The 19,208-nt window shown below is 38.8% G+C and overlaps 1 protein-coding gene across 1 annotated transcript in view; it reads right to left on the bottom strand.

Annotated features, from left to right (window-relative positions):
* SERGEF (secretion regulating guanine nucleotide exchange factor) overlaps positions 1–19,208 on the bottom strand; it is a 237,521-nt gene that overhangs the window by 201,956 nt on the left and 16,357 nt on the right. Inside the window, exons 6-8 of the mRNA XM_012552452.3 lie at positions 18,774–18,887; positions 17,344–17,406; positions 14,122–14,280 (exon numbers count right to left, since the gene is read on the bottom strand). Coding sequence (XP_012407906.2) covers positions 14,122–14,280; positions 17,344–17,406; positions 18,774–18,887 — 336 coding nt within the window. The remainder of the gene's footprint in view (positions 1–14,121; positions 14,281–17,343; positions 17,407–18,773; positions 18,888–19,208) is intronic.

Below are 19,208 nucleotides of genomic sequence, written 5' to 3'. Positions count from 1 at the left end.
CAATCTAAAATTTCATCCAAATTTTACCTGTTCCTTTATTTTATGATGTTATCAATATGATGACCCTTTACATATTTGAAGACAGGTACCAGGACCATCCCTATCTCTTCTCTTATGCAGACTGAACATTCCCACTTTCTTCATCACTTTCTCATAAGTCACTATCTTGAGGCATTTTTCTATCCTGCTTTCATTTCTCTGGATACTTCAGAAGGCCGATATCCTTCCTAAAATGGGCTATCTAGAAATGAACACAATACTCCAGTAGGAGCAACCCAGGGCAGGGTTTGTGGACAATCCTACAGCAGTCATGGGAGGAGGATGGGCTTATGGACCACATGGGCTCTAAAAACCAGATTAGGACCATTTCCCCAGAGCAGGCCTGGCCATTCTCAAAGGGCCATAGAAAGAACAAGACCATTTCAATTTCATTTTCCTTCCTATCCCAATCTCCGGTTTGTTTTTCCCCAGGCACGTACTCTATTGCTCCCTGGGGGCATGCAACTGTGCTCAGTCACAGCCTAATTCCAGACTCTGCTGATTTCAATCCCTTTCAGCAGCAGAATGGGGTCCCCTTCCTGCTGAACCTCCTCCATCATTCTGGAGCCCACAAGGCTTCTCATTGCTGCCATCTGGTGGCTTTTCAGACAAACCAATCAGCCAGTTTGGGCCTGCCATCCCAAGCAGGATCTGATGGGAAGAGTAAACAGCAAGACCTAAAACTCACCTCCATACCAAACAGCAGGAAGAAGCCAGAGATAACACAAACATGGAGGCTGTCTTGGCTCCCACCCTCTCCCTATCTCTTCCTCCCTTTGGTCTCAGCTTCCTTCAGACTGAGTAATGGAGACACATACAAAAGTACGTCCCCCCAGTAGTTGGAGAGACCATAACAAGACATCAGCTGAGTGATGGGCCACTGACTCCTCACTGACCTACTTCTATGCTGGTTCCCAGAAGGCAGAATCTGGGTCCCCATCGCACTGACATAGATATCAGAAAAACAGAACCATGGAAGATCATAGATCATGGAAGAAGGCACACATTTGATTTGGAGTCATAGTAGCTATGATAAAATCACAGAATTTTGGAAGCCATCTACTCCAACCACCATATTTTACAAGTGGGGAAATCAAGGCCCAGAGATGGGAAGGGATTTGCAGTAAAACATCTATCACTTCACTCCTATGCAACTGTTTCCCTAGCTGAACTTGATGACCATAAATGTCTCATCCTATATCTCTAAATTCTATAATCCCTACCCAACCTCCTTACTTTTACCAAGGAGAGACAGGGACTCAGCAATGATAAAATGACCTACCAAGATCAGAAAACAACTTAATGACTCAACTAGACAAATAACCCAGAACTCCATTCTCCCAGTTCACAATTCTTTTCACTCTACCATCCTTCTTAGACTTAGCAGATTCCCCCTCCAAAAAATGTTAAGTAAGGGGAGTTTGGGAGACAAGAAAAGAAAATAAATCCTTCTTTACATGATGGATTGTAAGTAGGATTATATAATTACTCTCCTTAAAACAGAAAGGGGATTCTCAACCCTTTGAGAATCCACAGACTTCCCATAAGTCTGTAGACATATTTCAGGGGATTAATGAATTTGGATGAAAGAAAAAGGGCATCTTTGTTTTTATTTATCTCCGACTGAAATTTAGCATTTTTTTTCAATTATTTAAAACTATGATTTTGGGAAGGGATTCATAGACTTTAGGCTACTAAAGAGGTCCATGAGACAGAAAGGGGATAAAGAACCCCTGATTCAAATACAATGGTACAATGAAAAGAACATCAGTTCTGGATTCAAATTCCCTTTTTGATGCTTATTGCCCTTGTGACCTTGAGCAAATTATTTCATTCTCACGAACCTCTGTAGGCCATCTGTAAAATAAGCAGACTAGATGGCTTCCAGATCTAGCTTGATGGAGGAAAAGAGGCAGACGCTGGTGCCCTCTTGAGGCCAAATTTGGTCTCCACAGACTTTAGACACAGCATTTCAGCCAGTTCTAGTCCAAGGCCAGTCTGAACTCCTGCCCCCCAAAGGGTACTCCAGAAATGCTAGTACCTAGGTCTAGAGGATTAATGTAAATGAAAGGAAGCCTTGGGTGTCTGGGCAAATGACAATCTGGTCAATAATAATAATGAATACATGCTAAGAATGAAGATTTTCCTAAAATACCAACCAATGATGTCCTTCTCCAACACTTTATTGTGCTGGTGACCTTGAACTTCCAAGGGCAGACCACTTGAGCACAAGCTCAGGTAGACCAAGCTGGAATAAAAATGAAGGTCTGGACTGCTGGTTCTACGTCAGCCATCCTAGGGCAGATAAAGTTAGGGATGCTCATAGGCAGATGGTCCACAAATGATGATATCATTAGCCATGCAATTTTCCAAGATTGTCTAGCACATTACATGGGGCCTGAGATATGCATGCTGGAGTAGGATTCACACCAGTGACATCATCAAACCTTAAAATCTCAAGGAAAGGATGATGCAAGTATCCTAAATCATACAGGGTTGCATGACTGGATTTGGTTTTTTCCAATGGAAAGTAGAAAGGGTCAAGAGAAAGCATTCTACTACTAACTCACCATATGATGTGACAATCCCCATTCTGGATCTTTTCTTCAATAAAATTAGGGAATTGGACCAAATAACTAGCTATGACATTTTAGGATTTCAGATTGTCTGAGTTAGCTCCCTGACAATGGACATCAAGTTCATGCTCCAATAAACCCTCCCCTAGAGGTCATTCTTCTCAGAATTGTGTCTCAGGATGGCCAGCTTAATAAACATTAGGTAATAGGAGAATAAGTACAATCAAATCCCAATTATCAGGACTCTCTAGTGACATATCCGGAAAGGGAAGCCTAGCCAAAGACCACTCTTGCCTATCTCTCCACTGAACACCTGCTGCATATGGCTTATAGGACAAAATTCCAAATTCCCTAGCCTGGCATTCAAAGCCTTCCACAATCTGGACCCAAATGACATTTCCCATCTCATATCCCATTGCTTACCCAAACCAAAACAGGCTAGAATTCCTAAAGTACACCATTCTCATTCTTACCTCTAGATCTTTTTCTCAGGCAGTTCCCACTCCAAACAGCAATTCTCTCCTTCTTTCTCTGCCTGTTTAAGTTTGACACACTCTTCGAGGTCCATTCCAAAGTCCACTTCCTCTTAGAAACATTCCTCTAAATACTTCAGCTGCCACATCGAACCTCTGAATCCCAAGCAATTTTTATTTGTACTACTCATCTGGGTCTTAATTGGGGATTAAAAATAGCACTTACTTCCCAGAGCTGTGAGAATCAAATGAGATCATTATAAAGTGCTTAGCACCTAGCATGGAGTTGAGACTAAATGTTAGTTATTACTAGTTTTATTATTAATAATTACATTCTGCCCAAGTTGCTCAATGCCTCCCATATGTGAGCCAGATAACTATTCCAAAAAAGCTCTTTTAAGAAAAGGTTGGACTTTAAAACTTTTTGAGATCAACAGTTCAAAGAATAACTTCTATAATAAAAAGTTCATGAAGCCAAATAAGAATTGAGCCACAGTGAAGTCATTTTGCAAATAATAGTTGTCTCAAATGTCTACTTCTTCTTGGAATCGGAAAGTATTTCATATAATTTTCTTATATATTTTATTATCATGCCATGCACAGAGTAGGCACTCACTACTCAAAGACAAGTTCAAATTTTTATGCCCAGGCACACTGATGCCATTGAGACAGAGAAGGATGCTGGTATGGAGCGACTGCTGAAGGGGGGAGATAGAAGATGATGATGACATCAGTTTTGGGGCATGTCAGACAGGAAGGTAAAAAGCCAAGTCCCTCTTTCCCAAAATTCTCCAGTTCAGAGTTCAGTGGTTGGCAATTAAAAGCTCCAAAAGTCGGCATCCAATTTAAAGACAACTTTAAATAGAGCATATTAAAGTAGACCCTCCCTGAACTGGATTGAGGTTTCCAGATTAACACACCCTCAAAGGAGAGTACAATGCAAACTTCCACCTTCTTCTGGACAGCATCTAGCATCCCAAACACAAAAATCAGCATTAAGTACCTCTGTTAATGGTGTCTGGTGCGAATCAATGAGCGGGCTTGGATTTCACTAATGCTGAGACATTAAATATACCCTGTGTATATGTGTGCTTCTGACATCTAAGGAAACAAGAGTGACTGAGAGACGATTCTTCTGCAGATATATGCCCTGCAAAACCATCTCCTTCCTCAGGAAATAGGAAGAAAATGCAATCTAATTCAGCTAAGAGAGCTGACTTGGATCTAGGAGACACTTGGAAAAGGAAAGAACAATGAGCTGGGAGACAGGCGATTCAAGTGCTAGCCGAGTACAATTTCTGCCACAAACCCGTGAGAAAGCGTTTATGAAACTCACTGGGTGAACTCAGGCATCACTGGGCTTCAATTTCCTATTTAGAAAAATAGAAGCAGATAGATAGATATAGTGAGAGAGAGATTTATTATATATATAATATAAATACATATACATTTATGTCTATATATTTATATATTGATATAGATATAGATATATATCAATATATACATATTTAGAAGCAGCTGGGCTGAAGATCTCTAAAAGACCCCTCACTTCTAAAGCTTATGATTTCCTTGCATATGATTTTTTTAAGTGGGATAAAATAGCTGAAACAATAAGTTCCCATCAGGTCTCCCCTAATGGTAGTTTTAACCTCATGTAGTTCAAATAATTTAATAGATTCTATCAGACTTGAAAGTACTGAATCATCACGGACTCCTCCTTGATACTTCCATCTTTAGAATGGCACCATGGCTTAGTCAAAAATACCTGAGACAACCAATGGGTTGGGTGTATTCTACCAATGGGTTGGGTGTATTCTACTCTTCAGTCTCTCCACTCACTCACACACACTCTCTCTCTCTCTCTCTCTCATTCACACACACACACACACACACACACACACACACACACACACACACAGGCAAGCACTCCAGAACCAATACCAGCACCACAATGTCTTCACAGAACACAGAATCCTACCTGCTTCTTTCTCACTCTCTCCACCTTCTAGCACAGGAGTTCTCACATTTTTTGGTCTCAGAACACTTTTTTGCTCTTAAAAATTATATAGATCTTCCTTACACTCTTAAAAATTATTTAGGATTCCTTTATACTCTTAAAATTTCTTGAAACTTCCTTTATATTCTTGAAAAATTTTGAGGATAAAACAGTCAACAAATATAGCAACCTAGTCTTTGACAAACCCAAAGATCCCAGCTTTTGGGATAAGAACTTACTGTTTGATAAAAATTGCTGGGAAAATTGGAAACTAATATGGCAGAAACTAGGCACTGATCCATACTTAACGCCGTACACCAAGATAAGGTCAAAATGGGTTCATGACCTAGGCATAAAGAATGAAATCATTAATAAATTAGAGGAACATAGGATAGTTTACCTCTCAGACCTGTGGAAGGGGAAGGACTTTATGACCAAAGCAGAACTAGAGATCATTACTGATCACAAAATAGAAAATTTTGATTATACCAAACTGAAAAGTTTTTGTACAAACAAAACTAATGCAGACAAGATTAGAAGGGAAGCAATAAACTGGGAAAATATTTTTACAGTCAAAGGTTCTGATAAAGGCCTCATTTCCAAAATATATAGAGAATTAACTCTAATTTATAAAAAATCAAGCCATTCTCCAATTGAAAAATGGTCAAAGGATATGAACAGACAATTCTCAGATGAAGAAATTGAAACTATTTCTAGTCATATGAAAAGATGCTCCAAGTCATTATTAATCAGAGAAATGCAAATTAAGACAACTCTAAGATACCACTACACACCTGTCAGATTGGCTAAGATGACAGGAAAAAATAATGATGATTGTTGGAGGGGATGCGGGAAAACTGGGACATTGATGCATTGTTGGTGGAGTTGTGAACGAATCCAACCATTTTGGAGAGTAGTTTGGAACTATGCTCAAAAAGTTATCAAACTGTGCATACCCTTTGATCCAGCAGTGTTACTACTGGGATTATATCCCAAAGAGATTATAAAGAAGGGAAAGGGACCTGTATGTGCACGAATGTTTGTGGCAGCCCTTTTTGTAGTGGCTAGAAACTGGAAACTGAATGGATGTCCATCAGTTGGAGAATGGCTGAATAAATTGTGGTATATGAAAATTATGGAATATTACTGTTCTGTAAGAAATGACCAACAGGATGATTTCAGAAAGGCCTGGAGAGACTTACACGAACTGATGCTGAGTGAAATGAGCAGGACCAGGAGATCATTATATACTTCAACAACAATACTAGATGATGACCAGTTCTGATGGATCAGGCCATCCTCAGCAACGAGATCAACCAAATCATTTCTAATGGAGCAGTAATGAACTGAACTAGCTATACCCAGAAAAAGAACTCTGGGAGATGACTAAAAACCATTACATTGAATTCCCAATCCCTATATTTATGCACACCTGCATTTTTGAATTTCCTTCACAAGCTAATTGTACAATAATTCAGAGTCTGATTCTTTTTGTACAGCAAAATAATGTTTTGGTCATGTATACTTATTGTGTATCTAAGTTATATTTTAATATATTTAACATCTACTGGTCATCCTGCCATTTAGGGGAGGGGGTGGGGGGGTTAAGAGGTGAAAAATTGGAACAAGAGGTTTGGCAATTGTTAATGCTGTAAAGTTACCCATGTATATATCCTGTAAATAAAAGGCTATTAAATAAAAAAATAAAAAAAAAATTTTTGAGGATTCCTTAATACTCTTAAAAATTATTCAGCAAAAAGCTTTTGTCTATATGGGTTACATACCCATCAATATTAACCACATTAAAAATTTAAGTTGATAAAATTTTAAAATATTTATCAATTCATTTAAAAATAATGATAAACCTATTACATGTTTACATAAATAACTTTTTTTTGAAAAATAATTTCTAAAATGAAAAAAATAGTGAGAAGAGTGGTATTGTTTTCAATATTTTTGCAAATTTCTTTAATGTCTGGCTCAGTAAAAAATAGTTGGATTCTCCTATCTGCTATTGGATTCTATTTGCTGCAAAATGTTGTTTTAACGTTGAATCATATAAAGAAAATCCAGCTTCAAAAAAATGTGTAATTGGAAAAGGTAGGGGTATTTTAATAGGCAAATAACATTTGAGTATTGTTATAAAAATAGTTTTGACTTTACAGATGGTCTGAAAGGCTTTCAGGGACGTCTACGGTTCCTCAGACACCCTTTGAGAATATCTGTTCTAAACACATGGCATCCACAGAATCATAAAGTGTTGGTCTCATACATAACAGAAAAGACTTTCATTGCCTCACTTTACATGGCTCCAGTGTCAAAAAAAAAAGTGCTACTGTAGTCTTCTAGTGCAATATAACCCACACTGTCCCTTATTGCCCCTGCAGTTTAAATGTGCTGTCTCTATAGGGTCCACTTAAAAAAACCTGTATCCTCCTGAAGGCAAAAAAGACACCACTCAAATTTGGCTTTTCTCAGTGGGAGTTCCAATGGGTAAAAAGGTCAAGAAGTGGCATGCTAATCCCAATTCTGCTACTAATTCACCATATGACCTTGGCCAAGTCCCATTCTGGATCTCTTTAATAAAATGAGGGAGTTGAACTAAATGACAAGTTATGACATTTTAGAATTTCAGATTGACTCGGCCAGCTTCATGACAATGGAGACAAGTCCATGTCCCCAGCCAACCCTCCCCTAAAGGAAAAAAATGAGTTTTTCTTCTCAGAATGTAAATATTCCAGAGTGTCAGAGAGTCTTAACACTAGGTAAGAGAAGAATAAATAGAATCAAACCCCAATTAGCAGGTTTCTCTAATGACATTCCTTGCAAGGGAAGATCAGCCACAACCCATCCCATAAACACAGCCTGTGACTTGAATGATTCTCCCATTGACCCAAAACTTTGTGTTCCATTCTGCAGAGATTCTGTCATATGGGAACCAGTGACGCCAGGTAAAAAGGAATGTCAATTCAGTCTCCGGCTACTAACTGGATATGGGGATGGGGGGGGGGGGGGGCCAGGGGGAATAGGAAGAAAGAAAGAAAATTAGAAGGGAAAAAAAGGAAACAGAAAATGTTGGATCTGGAATCAGGTAAACTTTGGTTTGAAACCTATTTCTAACACTTATTAGTTCTGTGATTATGGGCAAATTGCTTAACTTAGCCTCAATTTCCAGGATTGTAAGACAGAGATAAAAATACCTGTACTTCTTCTCAGAGTACTTGTACTTAGGTTCATTTTTAACATCTCTAGTTTACTGAAGGCACAAAGAGGTCATTTTTAGAAAATGTATACTACAAAAGTGCTTCCAACATCTGAGAAGCAGCTAAATTCCAGCCACTTTGGCTCCAGTGGGTGACCCCACAGGGCCCAGACAACAACCAATCCAATGATAATGATTCAATCTCGTGACAATTACTACCCTAGAAATTCTGATAAATCACCAAGAACCAGCACTTTGGATGCAAAACCATGAATCTTTCAGCAGTGTATAACAAAGAGCCCAAATCGACCTGCTACTAAATAAGATAATACATGTAATGTGCTTTGCAAACTTTAAAGTATTAGGTCAATGTCAGTTCAACAATTTAATTCAGTCCAACAATGAAGTGCCTACTCTGTACCAGGCATGGTGTTAGCCAATGGAGATTTAAAGATGAAGGGAAGAGTGAGAGAGGGAAGGGGAGAGGAAGGGGGAAGAAAGGAGAGAGAGGAAGAGAGAGAAGAGAGAGAGGAAGAAGGAAGAGGAGGGGAGGGAAGGAAGGACAGATAGGGAGAAGGAGAGGGAGAGGGAAAGGAAGAACAAGATGAACAAGAAGGAGAAGAAGAAGAGGAGAAGGAGGAGGAGAAAAGAAGAGGAGGAAGAAGGGGAAGAAAGGGGGAGAAAGGAAAGGAGAAGTAAGAGGGAGAAAGAGAAGAAAGAGGGTAATGAAGGAAAGGAAGGAGGGAGAGGTCACTAGAGAAATTCTGAGACAAAGTTCTAAGCATAATCCATTTGATGGAGTTTGATAAGGTCTTTTATAGTGAAATTGGAAAATTGATGACATTGCAAAATTTCAAGAAACATAGATGTGCCTTCTTCTAACTGACTAAAAAATAAAAACCTCTGACATTAGTTTGATATTACAACATTTGACCCTCCCCTTCTGAAACAAGACATGTGATTTGGAGAATTTGGGGATTTTACTGTTTAGTTTGGTCTTTAGGTTAAACAACTTCTTCAGAATGTGGTAATTTTGTGAGGTTATCAAGGTAGAGGTGCACATCACAAGAATAGAATCATGATCTAAGTGACCCAAGATTACCTGAGTAAACTTGCAAGGGGAGTAACTTAAGTAAACAGTGAAGGGGAATATTAAATCTAGGTTGATTAAGTCTTAGCAAAATAAAATTAAAAATCAATTTTCTATTTCACAGAGAGATAGAGAGAGAGACAAAGAGGGAGAGAGGAGGGAAAAGGAGAGAGCTAGAGACAGATACAAAGAGAATCTGAATAAAGAGATGATAGTTGAACCCACAAAAAATGGATGAATTTATTAAGAGAACAAGAAGAGAACCCAGAACTGAGGTTTGACATACATCTATGCATTGGGAATGCATAGGACAAGGATGGTCATCCTGCAAAGAAGACTGAAAAAGACTGAGCAGACAGAAAGGGGGAAAACCCTAACAAAATGATGCCGCAGAACCTCAGGGAAGAAAGCATACCTAAAAGGGGAGGAAGATGAGTAGTGTCAAACACAACACAGAAGTTTAAAAGTATGAGCAGCGATGAAAGGCCATTAGCTTTAGCAATGAACAGAATATTCATGCCCTTGTAGAGAACAGTTTCATTTGAATGGTGGGGAGATGAAGAATGTGGAGACAATGAATGTAGACAGCTTTCTTCTAAAAGTGTGGCTATGAAAGGAAGAAGAAATGTAGAATATTATTAAACAATTATAAGATATAGGACCATGGACCCAGAAACAGAAGGGGCCTCAGAGACTATCTAGCCCAAATCCCTCATTTATACATGATGAAAATGACGACAGCAATCCCTGATAAAGAGATCATGATTTCTAAAAAAAGAAATAGCAAGGTCTTCAAATTCTAAGGTCAATAAGTTTCACTCTCCTTTCTAGCAAAATTCTAGAGCAGGTTGTTAAAGAAATGACTTATAAGCATTTAGAAATGGAGTAACAAATTAAGAAGGCTTTAGTAAATACAAGTTTTATCAGACTACCCTTATTTCCTTGTGTTTTAGATTAGTAAATCAAATAGTTGAGTATCTTAGACATTAACACAGTATTTTAGCAAGACCTTTAGGAAAATGTCTCATGATATCCTTGTGGACATAATAGAGAAATGTTACCTAGACCATAATACTATTAGGTAAAATCAGTTCTAGTTGAATGACCAGAATCAGAGTAGTGATAAATATTGCAAATTCTCAGGTTCCTTCCAGCTCAGAGTCTTGAACAGAGTGAGTAGTATCATAGAGTTAAGCTGGAAAAAAGTCTATAATTGAAAAATTTTGGAAGCTGTCCTTGGTGCTGTTCTATTCAATAGTCTTAGTGTATTGTATAAAGGTATAGAGAGCATGTTTATCAAATTTAAAGATTACACAAAGCCCAAGACTTCCAGAGGTGGCGACAAGATGGCAGAATAAAGTCAGGAAGCTACTCAAGCTCTTCCAGTTTCTCTCAAAAACTACATGAAACCAACCTCTGAACAGAGTCTGACAGAATGAAACCCCTCTCCAGCTCAAGATAAACTGGAAAAACTTCAAAACAAAAGTCAGTCTCACTGGGGTGAAAAGGGTATTCAGTCCAGCTCAGACAAACTCTGGGAAAGCCAATGAGAGGGTCTTAATCACAGTAAATCATCAACTAAAACTCTTAGTCCTGGCTCAGTAGAGCAGCAAATCAGGGGAGCAGCTTCCAGTCTCAGCTCAGAGGGAAAACTCTAGGAAACCAGGCTGTTTCCTGAAAAGAGCAAGGGAATTATAAGCTTGAGGATCAGTCATGAAAATGCATTGAGTTGGAGTATCTTCTGTAAGGAATCATAAGGAGACCAATGTCATTGGATTACAAAGTACATGGCAGGGTGAGGGAAGAATATTTAAAAGTATAAGAAGACTGGAAAGGTAGAAGGGGGTCAGGTGATTAAGGACCAGGATGCCATTGAAATTTATTGAATACAGACAAGGGTGACATGACCAGAGTTGGATTTTAGGAAGATTACTTTGACAGCTGAGCAGATGATGGACTAGACTGGGGAGATTTGTGGCTGGGATATCAAGAAGTTGGCTATTGCAACAGTACGGCCATGTCAATGTGGTGATGATGGCCTGCACCAAGATGGTGACAGTATCAGAAGAGAGAAGGGAATATATATATATGAGAGATGTTACAAAGGTAAAATCCTTGAGCCTCGACAACAGATTGAATAAAGTATGAGGAGAAGGAGAAAGAATGAGGAATCAAAGATGAAAAGGTTGGGAGCTTGGATGACTAGGAGAATGGTGGCAACTTCCACAGTAATAGGAAAGTTTGGTTTTAAAGTTTATTACTGAAATCAAAATATCCAGAACTAAGACTCATATTCCTGCTATACTTTGCCTGGTCAAACTGTATGTACCTTATGCTCAGTTTTGTGCAGTATATTTCAGGAAGCTTATCAGCAAACTTCAGGAGAACCAGAAGATGACAACAAGGATGGCAAAAAAACTAGAAACTATTCCAGCTGAAAATCAGCTGATAAAACTAGAGCTGTGTAGCATGGAGCAACAGCAAACTATAAGAATCTGAAGGGCTGATTCTTCTGACCTATGTATAAGTGCTTGGCTTGTGTGAGTTATCCATAAAATCGTCTTTTAGGTAAACACATATTTGGCCAAATTGGTCTACCTAGCCAGCATAGCAGAAATGTAACATGGCCCATTGAATAGAGAATAGACTTGGAGTTAGGAAAATCTAAGTTCAAATCCTGCCTAAGACATTTACTAGCTGTGTGACTCTGGGCAAGCCACTTAATTTCTCTGTTCCTCTGTTTCCTCATCTGTAAAATGGGGATGATAATAGTACCTACTTGACAAAGCAGTTGTGAGAATCAAATGAGATAACATCTGTGGGATGGTTTGAGAATCCCAAAATGCTACATAAATGCAAGTTGTGTTGGCTATTGTATCCCCCTCAGTGCTTAGACCAGAACAAGCCCGTGCACATGGTGCTTAATTAATGAGCATTGCAATGAATTGGATGCTCTAAATATCTTTCTAGAAACAGCAAGAATACTGAAAGACTTGGAGGAAGTTTCTATGATGCTTTTCCATCAACCCAAAGCTTTTCTAAGTAAAATATCTCCCTGGTGATATTTAGTGCACCAGTTCTCCTAGAAGCTTTCAGGGGGGCCCCACTTATTGGAGGTCACAGGCTCTGCTGTAAATACTCCACTAAATCAGCAGTAAATGGAGAACCATTGCCTTGTGCGTTACATCTGAATGGGGCAATTCACATAGTAGATCAAAAGGCTTGAGAGTTGTTAGAAACTGAACTCTGGTGGAGTCTCCCCAGTCAAGATTTGCTTATGGTCTGACCACTAATAGCACAGGTAGGTCAGGTCACTAAAAGAGAAAAGCAATCCTCTCATTTTCTCTCACTAACTCAGCCTGGATGCTGACTTAACAGCTTTGTTTCCCATTTGCCAACTAACCAAAAGGCAAGGGCTCCTAACCTGTGATCCACAAATAATGTTTCAAGAGTTCCATGAACTTAAGTGGTAGGAGGAAGAGAATTATGTCTTTATTTTAACTAATTTTGAACTAAAAATTAATATTTCCTTCAATTATGAGTTTAGGTAATAAAATATTCTGAGAAAGGGTCTTTAGCTTTTGTCAGATTACCAACATGATCCATAACACAAAAGAGATTAAGAATTCATCACGTAAGATAAACTGTTATTTCTAAAATGGGATAACAAAAATCTCCCAAAACTTTAAAAAAAAAAAAAAAAAAAAAGGCTAACATACTGATCCGGACCTTCTGGGAGTCCCAGGAACAATTCAAAATTTATTCATTCGTTCATCTCACAAACATTTCTCAAATATCTGATATTTATAAGACACTATGCTAGACATCATGTCATATGTTTCTCCTCTTAGGAAGGTTATAATTGTTAGTATTATAACTATTACATTATATATAATATACACAGCACATAATCAATTATTATATTATATAATTATTAATATTATTCATTGTTAATAATTAATAATCAGATTTTAATGTCATTTTTACTTTTCCTAGTCCCATTACATGGACTCTTAGACCCAGAAAGAACCTCAGTAATCACTGAATTTAATGGTTTCAAGCCCAAATCACATGCTTACATTTGCAGCACTCAACAAATTTATTATGATTATCTGAATTATCTGAATGATAACCATTTTTAATACCTTTGTCAAGAAATAGAATTCATTATCTGAATATTAATCTAATATCTGAATTCTATTTCTTGACAAAGGTGTTAAAATGGTTATAGTCACCTGAATAAGATGGGGAGTTGTATAAATTCTAATCGAGCTCCCTCATTTAACAGAATGAGGAAACTGAGGCTTGATGGTAAGTGATCTGCTGAAAGTCACACAGCAAAGCAGTGGGGAAACTAGAGGTGAAATCTAGATCTCTGACTTCTAGCCCATTACATCAGACTGCCTCTTGTGAATAAAAATCTGTTTTTTTCAATATTAAACAGATTGGGAGTCTGTTTAATTGGGATTGGGAACCCATGTAGTGTTGTGAAAGAAGGCCTAGGCTTGAAAATCAGTATGGAATTGTTGGTAGTTTCAGAGAAGTCGCTTGATCCGTCTGGGTGACAAATACTGACAAAGAGAGCTGATAGCACTTGTACCAGCTGCCTAACAGGGATGCTGTTTTTGAAAGCTGCAAGTCAACATGAACATGTGAATACTCCTTGCTATTATTACCTCAGTTTCACCAGCTCCCCACCATGGGCTTTTACCAACAGTCGACTGACTCTCTTCCCAGGTTCTCACCTGTCCGGGCAACCAAGTGCGTCCACCCACTCCACACCATGGTGACCTTTTCATTCTGGAAACAATGGGCTTCTATTTTCTGGGGCGTGGGAAGAAAAGCAGCTGGGCTCAGTAGCTGGCCATGTTTGTTGCTCCCCCAAACGTACAGCTCCCCTTCATCTAAAACAACCCAAGAGAGGAATGGATCAGCACAAAGCAAAGTCAAACACCCGAATGCTGGCGGGGAGAGGATGACAAGCCATTGTTCTGTCCGTGTTGCAATTTTCGAACTATTTACTACATCATTTACTACATCCCCATTTTTTAACCAATAACACAGGTTGAAGGTAAACACTCTGGTGCTTAATTACCCTGAGCTGGGATCAGGCTTCTTCCAGTTAGCTGGGGTGACCTTCAGAGAGAGTATTATTGTAGGGACAACCAAAGGAATAAAATGGAGATTTTCTTGCATCTTTTCTCCTGCCTCTGAAGCAAAGGTCAATTAGAAGCTCTTTACAATTCAAGTCAACAAGCTTTTTTTATTTAGTACCTCGTGTACAAGGAACTAGGCTAGTTGCTAGAGATACAAAGACAAAATGAAAACTCTTCTCTCACCCCTGTCCCAATGAAGTTTATATTCAACTGGATGGGAGGATAACAGGGAGGGATAGGACACAACATTGAGAAGGGAGCAAGCAATAACAATTTAGAGAATCAAGAAAGGCTTCCTGTAGGAGGTAGCAGCTGAATGGAGCCTTGAAGGTTGCTAAGGGTTCTGGCAAGTGGAAGTGAGACAAAGGGTAAAAGGTGGAGGGAGTCTACACAAAAGCACAAAAGAAGGAGACGGAATACAAGTTGACACGTGGTCATTTGGGCTGGAACAGAGTCTGTGGAGGGGAGCATTTCTGGAAAAGCAAAGGGGGTACAGGAAGGCCATTTAAAACCCAAACCTCCAATAATGCAACAACCTAAGATGCTAAGCATGCACATGTGGAGCATGTATATGTACATGCAAACACACACGAAGTAGTAAAGGAACCTAGCAGGGTAGCAATTAGAACTCTGGTCTTAAAGTCAGAGTGTTTCAAGTTCAAATCCCACTTCTGACATATATTAGCCACATGACCTTTCTGAGTTTCAGTTTTCTATGCTCGAAGGGGAACTGGACTCAATGGTCACTAAAAGTCTGTTCCAGCTATGGGAATCTATCACTGTTGGACTGTTACCAAGTGCCATAAGAAGGCAAGATAAATACATTGGTAAATTGAACCACAGAGAGAAGGAAGGGAAAGAGAAATTTCTAAACAGAAATTCCCTCTACAACATCCTGATAAAGTCATCTAATGTCTGAAGGTAGAAAGGGGTCAAGAATTTCCCACCCCAACTCTCACTAGATCCAAAGAAGGCAGAAGCCCCTGACTTCACAATGATTGACTGATTCTACTGCTGGCTTTATCTTGTATCTGTATCAACAATATTTGTAACAGAGCCTCCAATGAATGTTTGTTGAATTCAAAACAAATTTTCATTTTTCTTAATATTTATAAATCACTGAATAAAAGAAGGCTTGTATACTGGATTGTTCCAAGGAAAAGGCTTTGTAAACCTTAACGTGCTATATAAATGTGAGTTATTATTATCATAACAAAAAAATACATTACCAAATGAATTATAATGAATTTCTGATGGAATAAAACACTAGCATGCAATGAAGAGCCTTGGCACCTTTCCAGGTGAGAACAATAGTGTATTTAGTAAAATAATTAGAATTAAATGGAGACAGCCCCCAATCTTTTCCAAGCCTCATTTCCTGAAGATGGAGAAGCTGCTTTTGGAGAAAAAAAAATTAAGAGGGAGAAAAAATGTGCACAGCAGTCACAGTAATGTAAAAAGAAACTATCCTAAAATAATTCAGAACTTAACATCATGACCAAATATAATCTCAATGGTTAATAAGAAGCCTCTCTCTTTTCAGGAAAAAGGTGGTGGACTACAGGTACAGAATGAGACATTTACTGTCAGAGTCAAGGTGCTGATCCGTCTAGTGTAGCTCTGCTTCTTTGTTGTGAACAAGAGTTCTCTTTTTGAAGTGAGAAACAAATCCCTTAAAAGTGATAATATAAAACAGCAAGCATCATTAAAATGTATATTTTTAATAAAGAAGGAAAGATCTGCTCTTATCACATAGTGAGACACTAGTAAAACTCTGAATTATTTAACATCATTAACTTTGTCATTTGTCATTCAAAAATTAGTATTTATCACTCTTCTGTTGTGTTTCACATTTTAAGAAGAAAGTGTCTGCCATCAATACCAGGACCTCAATTGGCGCTCTTGGATGAGCATGGTGCAGGACCCAAAGTAGGCATCCCACCAGAACTGAGCATGCTCTCTGAACATGGGTGAGTTTTGCCCAGAGGAATGAAGTCTTGGTGCTGAGAAAGCTAAGCCAGGGGAGTAGAGTCATACCAAGAGTGGGCTTTTCAATCAGGTATTGACATCCTCTTCCTCCCTGCAGTAACCTGGAGACCACTCTCCCCACACTTCCCAGCGTTCTACCTGTCCATACCCCTGAAGGTTGTTGGAGAAACAAATAGACCTCAGGAGTAGATGAAGGACTTGAGGAGGGAATGGAGAGTAACTGGCCGATCGACCTCCCATTCTGCAGGTATAACTGAATCCTTCATCTTCTCCTTCTTCTTACTCCCAACCATTAGTGAGCAACTGCACATCCCCAGGCGCCAGGATTCTTAATCATGGCTCTAAACGGTAGGCTAAATTCACATCACAAAACTCAGAATTAGAACACATACATCCCACCTCTCTGAGTGAGGGTTTTCATCACGCCAGTAGGTGGCAGAAAATACTAAAAATACAAATGGCATAAGTCTCCCATCCAACCATTTAACTGGAAGAAATCTTATAAGTCATGGAATCATAATCAGAAAAATGACTAAATTTAGAGTTAGAAGGGACTTTAGAAATCTAGTCCAACTCTCTCATTTTACTGATAAACAAAATGGATCTCAGAGAGATGAACTACCCACTGGAGGAAAAAAACACAGAACTGGATCTACATCTCAGTTCATGCAGTCCTCCCATTTTTCCCACTCTTACTCTGTTCCCTTTTTAACCCAAGAAGGATAGGTAGAGCTAAGTATGTCAGATACTATTACCACCTCAGGCAACAAGGTGTACACCAAATTCCAATTGTCAAATAAAACCAACAGAACATGTACTTACCTGTTAATGATGCTGAGTGGCAGGAACCAGCAACAACTGTCTTTACTTTTGAATTTTCCAGTCCTAGAAAAGAAACAGGTAAGAATTAAAATGAATTCCACTCTACTTCCTGACTTTCTTTGCAAAAGGTAGAGGATCAGAAGATCCAGCTGATGTACTGGTAGATTTTACAAAAATTTACAAAAATTTGCTTTTTTCCTCTCTCTTTTTAAAATTATTTGTTACAAGGGATAGCTTCCTAGCCATCTAGGGAGAATAGTAGGTGCTTAATATTCTGAAATTAAATGGATATCAAATAAGAAATGAATAAAAACAGTAAAATAAAATTGGTCTGGCTGAATGACAACTTCTATAACTCACTTCAAAGAGAAAGCCTAACAATAGGGTAGAGTAGGAGTGTGAGGAACAAACTTGAGGTGGAAAGGTATATCCCAATACAATCCTGAGGAATGAGTTCTCGAAAGGCAGAAAATCATAGAACCATTAAATCTCAAAGCTGGTCTAGTGCAACAAGTACCTAACAAGAATTCTCTCTACCATATACCCAACAAATGGCCATCTATCTTCCCCTGGAAGACCTCCCATGTTGTGGAGCTCATTTCCTCTAGAAGCAACCATTCTGTTTTGAGTCAGCTCTATTTGTTAGAAGTCCTTTCTTAATTCTAGTTGAAATCTCTCTACATCTTTCATCTACCACCCCAATTTCTGCTTGGACCAAGAGGGCAGAAAATATCTTCCACATGTCAGTCCTGACTTGAAAGCAATTATAATAACTTCTCTCCCACTCCAATCCAACAAGGATTTATGACTTCACAAGTCTGGGTAGCATTCTTTTCCCCTAAAGGAAATAATATCCCTCCCATGACTTCTCTTCTCTGGGTTAACCATCCCAAGTTCTTTCAAGTAATCTTCATATGACCTGAGCTACAGGTTTTCAATATAGCAGGTTGAATGAAGAGTATTCACAGTTCAGAAGCTTTGTCCCTAAGAAAAAGGATTTATCCATCTATCCTTTGCCATGGAAACCTGGAGCTTTGAGAAGTCAACCTGAGCCAAAGAATTTCGACATTTCTAATCCTGCTTTTTGTCATACACCATCTATTTGGTGATGTCACACCGGCTATCTGGCTCATCCAAATATAATAAGAGTTAGATTTGCCTTGGCAGAAGGAGGATAGATCACCAAGAGATTCTATTTGCCTGACAACCCATTATCCTTTCATGAAATTGTCTACCTGAAATTCAACAAGTAAGCTATGTTACCAGGTCCCAGCATAAGCACTGGGGCAAAATGGAGGGGCCAAAATGTGACATTTTTACCAGATGCCCCATAGTGAAAACCCATTCCCCACTTGATCTGAGGTCTAGATCTGCACAGTTTGGCTTAAAAGAATAAATTCACAGCTCTCAGCAGAATAAAAATAACTCACCAGTCACTTGGCAAGGCTCCTTGGCTGTCAGGAATGGTGGGAGGGTCTTCTCAGGGCATGTCCGCCGCCCTGTAGACGCCAAGCCCGTGCCCCATTGGAACACCAGGCCACTTTCTTCCAATGGAACAGAAGAGAAGCAGGTCAGGGGGGCATTCATACAACTCTATTATACCTAGATTTCAAACCAGGAAACAATGTTCTATTCTCAGCTCTGCCATGTGAGTGCTATCCTATGGAACCCTAGCCAAGTCATTTTTCCAACTTCAATATTATAGAACATTGTAATTTTATTACCATTCTAGAAGTGCTTTGAAATAAAAAGTCCAAGGGCTATGGCTAATAACAAGCCTGAGATTCTTTGATATAGCCCAAAGTACGCTGAAGAAAATAATCACATATAAAATGCATCTCTATCATCACCACCTCCCCAAAAAA

The sequence above is a fragment of the Sarcophilus harrisii genome, chromosome 6, assembly GCF_902635505.1.
Source record: "Sarcophilus harrisii chromosome 6, mSarHar1.11, whole genome shotgun sequence".
NCBI classification, from domain to species: domain Eukaryota; kingdom Metazoa; phylum Chordata; class Mammalia; order Dasyuromorphia; family Dasyuridae; genus Sarcophilus; species Sarcophilus harrisii.
This window is presented reverse-complemented; position numbering and strand designations above follow the sequence as displayed.